Genomic DNA, 10754 nt, shown 5'->3' with positions numbered 1-10754 from the left:
TGAAATGTTTAGACATTCAAGCTCTCCAAGAACAGCAGAGGCAAGTGTGAGGCCCAACACAGTCTTGCCTTTGCTGAAGTGCTCGAATAAGCCACTGGCAGTTGAAGCTGTCTTGGATGCAGATTTTGCCATCTCCTCTAGGCTGCTTAGTACCCGCTCATACTGCCCTAGCACAGCTCTAATAGCAGTATTCAGCACAGTCCACCTTGTTGGACATATGGGTTTCAGGGTGGTCAGATTTGTATCTTTGGACGTGACAATTGATTCAAACATGCTCTTAAACTTTCCTGACTGGCCATAGAGGACACCTAACTGATGAACCCAAGAAAGGGAATCCCGGATCAGTGGGGGGGCTGAGCAGCCAGCCTGTGTAATCAGATTTACTGTGTGCTCCACAATGTACATAGAGGGCTAATGGCTGCTGCCTCCTCACAATTGCCTGTGCACCTGTGTATTTTCCTGCCATGTTTGAGGCACCATCGTAACTCTGCCCACGTAAGCCAGACATGGGCAAATTGAGCCTCAACAACACATCAGTTGCCACTTTCGCAATGCCCTCGCCTGTTGTCTCCGACACCCTGTATAGCCCAATAAACTCCTTGTGAGGGACAAGGTCATGGTCAACATAACGCAGACAGACACTCTCCTGTTCAGCACCAGAGACATCTTGAGTACCATCAACAATTACTGAAAATTGTACAATCGGAAGAGACCTAATCTCAGCTGCAATGGCTCGAATGACTGTATTGGCCATGATGTTCAGAATTTCGATCTGTGCTTTGAGGCCTTTGTACATTGTGGTACGCTCTGTTAACCACTTCAGTAAAATGGGATCATCCTCTTCTGCCCTAAGTTTCAAAAGCTGGTATAAATTCCCACTGTCATCCGTGTGGCCTCTAAAGGCGTGTCCCTGTCTTACTACATGCCGCACCGAACTAACCATTTTCATCAAGCAATGCCTTGCGTCCTCCTGCTGTTTACCCCACGCGCTGGATAACTGGACACTGATTGGATTTAGCTGGTGTGCTGTTACAGTTACAAAGTGGCGGTGGGTTTGGCAGTTTTGATGTGCTGTGAATTTTTCAATGGCTTTTCTCCAGTTCCTAAATCCTGCACTAATGAAGGCAGCATCTGCTCTTTGGCCAAAAGATGAATGGCTTGAAAACCCTTGGCTCCAGTGAAAACACAACACTCCTTTTATTGATGGATTATAATGTAGCCAGGGGAAATCGCGAAACCATCTCTCTTGAAACGTCAACACTCTGTTGGCAAGAGTTTGCGGTTCTATAAATTGTGGGTGTGGCTGATATAGTTTTGTGCCATCACTGAGGTAACTGGACAATGCTGTGCCACTGTCCCCTATACTGGTGCTGCTGGCAACAAGGGTGACACCTGGTCCTGCCGTGGCTGTGACATTGTTCTCTGAAGTCTCTCTCCCTGGCTCTTTCCCTTTCACCACCCTAAATGACTCACAGTCTGTCTCCTAGAAAAGAAATAAGGTGTTTGCCGTACTCGTAACTACCTGTACCCAAAACAACACAATTAATCACAACAGCAATACCATTGCCTTAAACAAATCTTAGTTCAGTCACCAGTTTAAGTTGAGAGTGGGGGTATCCATGGCATTTTCCAATTATGTCCCTATTTACAAAAAAAATATTTGAGAACCTTTCATAATGTTGCCAAACAAAGACTCAACAAACTTACCTGAGACTCCCTGTCTCTGCCAGTCTGTCCCTGCATATCTGTCCCCAACTCTGCTGTCTGTGTGCCATCTGTTGCCTGCTCTGCCTAATGACATCATTGTGAAACATTTCCATTAGCATTTCACTTCTTTCTTATGAACATTTTATCAACTAGTCTTTGAGATATTAGGCTACTAGGGTTCTTACTTTGCGTTTTGGTGTACTGAAAAATACTCTGATGTCCGTCTTTTTTCTGCCATTTGTCTACCTGGCTGGCTGGCTACACACACACACACAGTGTGTAGGTTATTTACAGTAGGAGATGGGCTTCTATCATCTCATCTTCTATCATTCTATATGTGCTTCGATCTAAAAGGTAACTAGCAAATGTTTAACGGATTGCAGTGACAAGAGTTGACAGCTGTATGAGTTCACCATTTACACAACATATGCTGCAACCTTTCGTCATTTTAATATAGTTTGTTTCATATTGGCTGGCTTCCAACAATAGCTGAATTTGCAGAGCTAGCGAGCACCAATTCCGTTTCTGTGGTGTTTGCTATAATCTTTGCTACCTGGTTAAATAAAGGTGAAATAAAATTAAAATAAAAAAGTTCACTAGCGACAATTTAGCTTTTGCAACGAGACCATTAAATATATTTAAGACAATGGTAGAAGAGAGTGTAGTTCTGTTCAGTTTGGACTTGTTTATCGCTAACCTTATCACAGGGACTTTGAAGCACTCCAGCTGCATGCTGATCTTGGAATAAACTGACGATAGCAAAGATTCCATCTTTGACGACGCCACATAAATGGAATAGGTACTAGCTAGCATGATGGTTAATGTTTACTTTAGTTTGCGTGCTAGCTCTGCAAATTCAGCTAGTGTGTGTATGTGTGAACCCTGCCAACATAAAAAAAAACATTGCTATGGCCGATTGACTAGATAAACCTCACGTCAGTTACGTGCATTGAGTGCCTTTCACACAGTAGATACGAACTATCTTTTACCTTGCAAGCTGAGGAACTGGCAGTGGATCAAACCATTGTGAGGAAAAGGGCGGGGGTCGCAATCTTTTGAAATTTAAAAACGCGCTATTAAGTGTCTATAATCAGCATAAGTGCTTTCATTGCGTATTATTAATATTATTGAAATTACATAGTTATGTTAACAGTGATATATTGGGGGGGACAAATCATATTTTTCCCAGGATGGGGGGGTCGTGTGTCCCCCGTCCCCCCTGTGATTTCCGCCTATGCATGAGATACCCATAGAACTGAGCCCTGCTCCATTTCAGCACCATGCCGCGGTCTCAGGTGCTGCCCAGACTCGAAACATTTCAGCACCATGGCACGGTCCCCTGACGCCTAGAAACGTGTCAGCACTATGCAGCGGACAATAGTGCTGAAATAGTTAAAGCCCCCTAGAACGTCATTGATTTTAAATTATTGTAAGTGCAAGTGGTTATAATTTATTGCATGTCCTAGTTTTGCAGCTTTGCAACCTCAGAATTATAGCTAATGGATTGCAGCGAGTTACGTGTTTGTGCATGGCGATGAATGAGGATGCTTGATAAACCATAAATTAAATGCAACAACGTGCACTTACAAATATTTTCGTTTGGCAGAACTTTGACAAGCTATGATCTGTTTTCTAATGACATTGACAATTCATATAGACATTAGACTTAGGCCTAATTGTGACATCATGTGTGTATGACATCTTTGAAGAATGTCCTGGCTTCGGCCAATCGGAATCGAGTATTCAACAATGCTTTGGCATAATTCAAGGACCTTCATATTCACTTCAGTTGTCTGCCGATGGTTCACTGACGTTTTTTCAAAGGAAGTATTAGTATTACCTCTAAACAGCCAACAACAATAAGCTACACATCATGTCAGACGACAGCAAGGTATGGTTCATTTAGCCTATTTTGAGTTTAGAGGAGAAATTACTAACAATATAGTAGGTCACTACCACAGCAATAGGTCTCACTGGTTTGATCCATGGACTGAAATCTGACCACTATTGCCGTTTTGTTTGAAATAGGAGAGAATAATTTGTTTCATAAAGTCACAACCTAGGACTGATATTGACCTCTCATTTATCCACCAGAACGTGAAATGTGAGGATCACCCGGATGACCAAAATAAAGTTGTGGAGAATATGAAGGATGAAACAGAGACCAACAAGAACAGGACAGGAGGCAAGGTAAGAAATATGCTGTCCTTTACACATCCTCTGCCTACTTAGGCACAGATCTAGGATTAGTTTACTATCACTAAATCCTAACCTTAAAGCATTAGGAGACACTACACTGACCTTAGATCTGCTATGAGACCTATAATCTGTTGTCATGTAGGCTAAACGTAAGTCCAGTGGCCGTGCCAAGAAGACTTCCGTGGAGGAGGACAGCAGCATTGGTGCAGGTCCGAGATTACTTAATGTTGGGTGCAGGTTGTGTTCAAATTCATCAGCACTGATCTGAGAAGATAGTATCTATATAGGTGAAAGCAATATAGTGGAGGCCCGCAGAGAGATGTGCTTTTACCTGTCCAGTGCAATCAAATCACTAAAGGTGAAGGAAATTAGGAATAAAGTTCCGATTCAACTTTAGATTTCTCTTTGCGGTTTCCCAGAGTCTTCTCAGACACCCGGGTGTGGTTTCCGGGAAAGGGGATCTATCATTGAGCAGCTGGAGAAGGAGGCTCAGAGGACTCTAATGCCTTCTCTCAAGATTGGGACATGCTGTGCCCCAATCCTCCTCTCTTTCCTGAGGAGTCTAACTGATGAGCAAGTTCCATGACTTTTTCCAACCTCACATACAACCTATCTGAATTTATAGTCATAGTGCACCTTCTAACCACAAATGGGATTTTAAACACTATACCTAACCCTAACATCACTGTAACCACACCCCTAACTCTTGCTGTAAATCAAGAACAAAATGACTCATGTACTTGCTAATAGCTTAATTAAATACACTTTTATTATCCCTAACATGGCTATCTAGTGACTCCACTAACTCAACACCAGTGTGCAGCTAAAATATGTTTCCTTTCTTTTCTTTTCTCTAGCCAATGGAGAGTGATTCAGCATGGCATGAAAAATAACGTAAGTCTCTCCACATAAGGTTCTGGTCAAAAGTTGTGCACTATATATATATAGGGAATGGTGTCATGGAATTGGTTGATTGGCAAAAACATTACTCTGTTTGTTGGTCATAGCTGACATTCGAGCAGCTCTCCATGCTGTGTCTGAAGATTGTTAAGGTCGTGACCCAGACAGCCCTCCGCATTCTCCTACCAGCGCTAGCTCGTATCATGGGGGTGAACCTGAGGAGTGGGGCAACCTCCCCAGAATCCCAGTGCTCTCTGACAGGGTCTGAGGATTCCTTAGGCAGTCTGGATGAGAGAGAGAAAAGGCTGCTGATCAGTGAGATGAACTACTGGACTAAGGAGAGGAGGAGGAATGGCAGTGCAGGGTTCCGCCAAAAATCCACTCGCAGAACCTCATCATCATGCTGGTCGCCTAAGAGGTATGTTCACAGCAATATTTGAACTTAATAATTTCAAGACCTGACCCATACTTATCATAAATTATTAACTTGGAATTCATACCTTGTAGTTTTAAGTTCTGGTCAGAAATGTTGCCCCTGAGGGGGTGGGTCCAGGTGAAAGTAATTTGTAACTGGGTAAGCCATAAAGTAATCTATGAATAAATAGATCAGGTACATGCCTTTTAGAATTAGTCATATTCTGATGTCGTATAAACATCAAAATCAGGCAAAAAATTGTGTCAGTTGGCTTTAGGCTTCTAGAACTACGATGGTATGAAAAGTAAACCATCATTGCTCTAATTTGGTTTTCAGGCTCACTAATGACCCAGATAAGATACCAGTTGGTCACATTTGCATGGCATAAGTGGTGATTGTGTGTTTATCTTCAAGGTCCCAGACCTCATTGCAGAGCTTGCCTGCAACTAGAGAGGCTCCCCTCATGGAGGAGCCTCTGAAGGCTCTTTTTGGGGTAACGGAAGAGAGCCTCCTGATATCCCTGGTTGAGGGTCACTCCAACCCCACCTCCTCCAGCTCCTCCGAGTTGAGCTGTGCTATCGTGGGGGAGGTAGTACACCAGCTTAACTCTGGCCTCTCAGTGGCCATTCAGGCCAGCTCGGGGAGTTGCCCCCCTATGGACAGTCAGGACATAGCAACAGGCAAGGAGGTCATTCGGGTAGCCTCGGTGCAGATCCTGGCCGAGCTACAGAGCAAAACGTCTGAGCCAGAGTGGGTAGGGTTTATCGAGCCCCTCATGGACCCTGTGACCGATGATGTGCTGGATGCCATTGTCGGCACAATGGACAAAATGGCACAGAACTTCGACATCCTCTTGGATCTGGCCAAGAAGATGACAATCTTGGGGTCTAAATTTCTGACCAATCTTCAATGTGACCTTGATGTTGAGTGTCCATCTGGGAAAGAAGGAACCACTCACTTTCTCAAAGAGACTGGATCCTCTACCAGTGTGGTGGCCAGAAAGCTTCAGACCCTCTCTAGCCCCGACTTTCAGTCTAAAGCCCTCAAGGCGGTGAGCACCATCCTTACAAGGAAAGTCAGCAGCTCTTCTGGCATGGCTCCTTCCTCTAGGCCTTCTAGTGCTGCTCCTAGCCTTACTGAAGCACCCCTGAATACCAGCTCTACAGCCCTGACATCTGTAACCTCCACTGCCACAGTGATTGTTAAGGCATTTGTGGGAGGCATGGAGACGATAGCATCATTTGAAGGCACATGTGAAGCAGTTGATTGGCCAGTTCCTGTAAATGACCACAAAACAGGGTCTTCACAGAAGATAACCTTCTCTCCAGCCCGCACACTCTACGGCCTTATACGAGCAAAGCTGAGGGACCTTTTAACTCTATCCGCTCGAGAAGAAGGTGTGGCTAAGGACGCTTCTCTTCAGGAGTCTTCAGACACCCTGGAAAAGGCAACTGTTTCAACTGTTGAGGTCCAGTTACCCAGCACCAAACTTAGTAGAGTTCCCAGTGAGAGCCAACCAATATCAGCTCTCTGTCTCTCCAATCTGGATACCAGTACTCAAGAAGTTCTTAGCAGTGTTTTTTCCATCTACAAGTCAGAGTTATCAAAAGTGGAGAGTAAATCCTTGGACGTTGTCAGTTCATCTGATGAGTCCCTAGAGGCTTGTTGGTTTGTTGATGGTGTCCTATCAGAGCTTGATGACTATACTATTTCCCAGTCACCCTCACCCAATGAAGACTTGAGTGTGAGTACTCAATGTTCTCAACTGAGCTCAGAAGAGAGTGTCAGAATCCCACAGTCCTCTACTAGTCTGATTCAGAGCATTAAGAAGCTCTCTAGCAATGACTTTCAGACTCAGGCAGAAGAGGCAGTGAGTAAAGTGCTGATGAGATCCAGTCATTCCTTTATCACACAGATCAGCCATACTGGTCTTCAGAAAAGTCCGCAGGCTGGCTTATCATCTAGCTCGCCATCAGAGATTGCCTCCATGTCCTCTCAAAATACAGCCTCTGGATTAGTGGAAACCTTTGTCAAAGGAATGGCGACTATTTTCCAGAAAAATGAGTCCACTGGCACTGTGCTACTGGAAAGACGTGGGAAAGTTTCGCAGTACTCCCACGGGGGCTCCCAACTGGATGATACTGAATTGAGTGTTAAAATATCAGAGGAGAAGCTTTGGTCAACAGCTAAGACCATCTGCGTCAGTATGAAGAACACACTTAAGGATTTCTTCACAGGGCTGAAGCCATCCGGATCCGAAAGGACAGAAAATGCTTCTTCCAAAGAGACCCTTGGGGAAATCCTGGTTGCTATCCAGAGTGAAATCTCAAACTTAGGGCGAATGAAGGATTCCAGGGAGCTCCTTCAGATCAACGATATGGTAGGAACTATGCTGAAGGAGGTTGAGAAAAGTGAGGATGACAGTGAAGAAGTCTGCCAAGACATCCCTAGAACCTGTTCATTTTTGTCCACTTCTTTAAAGGGTCGTAGTTCCTTGTCCAGCTCTTCAAAGGGTCCTAGGTCAGAGTGTGAGTTAGAGATCAACCTCCCTGGCACTCCCATCCCTGACGAAGTGCCTTTTGATCTGACCTGCCCCATAGTCAGGAGCTCCTGCATCGACATCAGGGACTCTAAAATGCCAGAGATTTCTACAAGTGACCTAAAGTCAAAGATGATGGCACACACAGATGAACCCCTGCATCGTAACAGTCCAATGACTGACAGCAGCCGACCACCGAGTGCTAAAGCCTCTTTTCGATCATCCACTCCGTCTTATACCAGCAAGGGAACCTCTTTGGTACCAAAGGGAGATGGGATTGACATGGAAGAGAAGGAGGTGTGCATCCCCAGCAGCTCTGGCCATCTGAGGGAGCTCTTAATCACCCCGGACATCAGCAGTGCCACTGCATTCCTACTGCAGTACTTGATGGACTCCAGCAAAGATGATGTCATGTGTTTGGTCACCATACTGGTGATACGGTTGCTATCGAAGATCAGACCCTCAGCCCTAGATGGACCCTCCCAACAGGCAGCAGACATGACAGAAACATCTCAGCAACTCATCAGACAAGTCCTGTCTGAGTTCTGTGCTGCATCCAGATTCTCCAGGACACAGGCATATTCCGAGAACCTGCACATCCACAGGGTGTTCAGAGGTGTACATCAAAACCTCATGGAGGAGTTTGGCTCTTATAACACCCTGCAAGCAGCTATTTCCTCCCAGGACCCTGCATTTGACAGAGTCCTGGTAAAGTCCTTGACCCAGCAGCTGGTACAGGGATGCAAGGAGGCGTCAAGACCAGCTTCTGCTGCAACAAACCCATCAGACCAGGCTGAGACAGAGAGGGGGGCTGAGCAGAAAGCAAGAAGGAGCTTCCTTTGCTTTTCAATTACCAAACTCAGGATCAACTTCAAGGTATAGCAGAGAGTTAGCATTTTTTTTTTGTTCCAGTTAGGTGCTGATGTTATTGATGTGGCTATGATAAGACAAATACATGTGATAAATATGTTTTATTCAAATTGTTGCCTTGGATTCAGAAGTGTTCCATTTATTAATTTATTCTCTGTACCATTTTCTTTACCTTTCTCCTGTTAGCGTTCCAAGAGAGGAAACAAAAAGGACTGCCATTCAGTCCAGGAACAGACTGAGATTCCCTCTACTGATGGACATTGCATAGGTAAGGATGTTTTAGAGTTCTGCTATAGCTTGTGGTTTTGTTTAGGTGTGTGTTAGAAACATAGAGTATGCCTACCAAACTCATAGCACTGTTATTTTTCAACTTTATTATACTGTATTTCTCTCTCTCTCTTTCTCTCTCGCTCAATTTCTCTTTCCCTCTTACCCCATCCATTTCTCTTGTGTTTCTAGCTCCAGTTGGAGAGGTTTCTCCCTCCATATCTCAGCCTATCAAAAAACGATCCTTGATTGTCAGGGTCTTTTCAGCAATGATGAAGCCATTCAGGTGCTTCACCAAGAAGAACCTGTAACCTGTTACGCTGCATGAAGAACTACTTTTGGAACAGCAAGACTTTTGACAAGAGGAATTTCTGCATGTTTACCCTTTCAAAATCTATTTGATCAAATAAATGCAAATTATTTTACAAGAGTTTCAAGTGTTTTGGATGATTGGTAGCACTGAAGCAGCTTTTCTCAGAGAAATGTGCTAGTTCCCCCTTGTTTACACATTTATTGTGCAGTTTTTGAGTTGGCAGGACTGGGGTGGCAAGTAGCCTTGTGGTTAGAGCGTTGGGCCAGTAACCGAAAGGTTGCTAGATCAAATCCCTGAGCTGACAAGGTAAAAATCTGTCATTTTGCCCCTGAACAAGGCAGTTAACCTGCTGTCATTGTAAATAAGAATTTGTTCTTAACTGACTTGTCTAGTAAAATATAATAACCAGAGCTTGTCTCTAATACAATAGTTGCTGCATAGACCGTCAGATAACCAGATGTTCTCTATTCATTTAGTTAGATTGATAAGAGCTTATTAGCAGCAAGGGGAAAACACATAGAGGAGAATTAGCTATCTGCAGCTAGATCAACCCTCTGAGATGTTATCTGTATGTTGAATATATAAGGTCCAGCAGTTGACAGTGTATGTCAGAGCAAAAATCAAGCCATGGGGTCGAAGGAATTGTCCGTAGAGACAAGATTGTGTCAAGGCACAGATCTGGCGAAGGGTACCAAAACATTTCTTCAATATTGAAGGTCCCCAAGAACACAGTGGCCTCCATCATTTTAAAAAGGAAGAAGTTTGGAACCACCAAGACTCTTCCTAGAGCTGGCCACCAGGCCAAACTGAGCAATCGGGGGAGAAGGGCTTTGGTCAATTCAAAAATGCTCTATTCTGAGAACTACTTTTAATCACAGAGTGGAAAACATAGAACCATACTGTGTGAATCACAATTATGGGTGTATTCTGGAATAAGACAAACCTATAAATAGAGTTGGAGTCTGAGTGTGTGTGCACACAGCCACCTCTTTAACCACTCTTCAAAATATTTGGCAGCCTTTGAGATGGAGAGGCAGGAGAATGAGTGCCAAAACAAGAGTCTAATAAAAGCATGGCTTCTCTCCCACTCCTGCTCACAGCAGCAGTGCAGTGGAGTAGCTTCAACAGCCATAGGCCCAGGGATTTCACATCACATTCCATGATGCAATGCAGAATACGGCTTCACACAGAACAATCACCAAACCCATAAGATAACACTTCACACAGCACAGCCAAACATCATGTATCACATGAAGAGGCATGTGTGTTCTCCGGACGTGATACCTTGTCACGGACCTGCTGTTTCGATCTTCGCTCCCTCTCCCCCACCTCTTTCTCTTTCTCTCTCTCTCTCTCTCTCTCTACCACACCTGCTGTCTCGACCTCTGAATGTTCGGCTATGAAAAGCCAACTGACATTTACTCCTGAGGTGCTGACCTGTTGCACCCTCTATAACCACATTATTTTTGACCCTGCTGGTCATCTATGAAGAACTTTGAACTACAGTACTTGAAGAACAATCTGGCCTTAATGGCCATGTACGC

The 10754-nt window shown here is 44.3% G+C and overlaps 1 protein-coding gene across 3 annotated transcripts; it reads left to right on the top strand.

Moving 5' to 3' along the window:
- The first annotated feature begins 3006 nt into the window (after positions 1-3006).
- On the top strand, positions 3007-9327 carry LOC139575549 (serine-rich adhesin for platelets-like). 3 transcript variants are annotated; one of them, XM_071400723.1, is made up of 9 exons: positions 3007-3136; positions 3802-3897; positions 4049-4115; positions 4326-4479; positions 4764-4800; positions 4914-5224; positions 5636-8636; positions 8817-8898; positions 9090-9327. In XM_071400723.1, exons 2-9 carry the CDS (start codon positions 3853-3855, stop codon positions 9206-9208), a joined length of 3816 nt encoding a protein of 1271 aa, XP_071256824.1. In that variant the 5' UTR covers positions 3007-3136; positions 3802-3852; the 3' UTR covers positions 9209-9327. The 3 variants fall into 3 exon arrangements, with proteins under 3 accessions (XP_071256824.1, XP_071256733.1, XP_071256911.1); XM_071400632.1 differs by lacking the exon at positions 3007-3136 and adding an exon at positions 3479-3598; XM_071400810.1 differs by lacking the exons at positions 3007-3136; positions 4049-4115 and having other exon boundaries at positions 3811-3897.
- The last annotated feature ends 1427 nt before the right edge of the window (positions 9328-10754 follow it).

The sequence above is a fragment of the Salvelinus alpinus genome, chromosome 1, assembly GCF_045679555.1.
Source record: "Salvelinus alpinus chromosome 1, SLU_Salpinus.1, whole genome shotgun sequence".
Taxonomy (NCBI): domain Eukaryota; kingdom Metazoa; phylum Chordata; class Actinopteri; order Salmoniformes; family Salmonidae; genus Salvelinus; species Salvelinus alpinus.
This window is presented reverse-complemented; position numbering and strand designations above follow the sequence as displayed.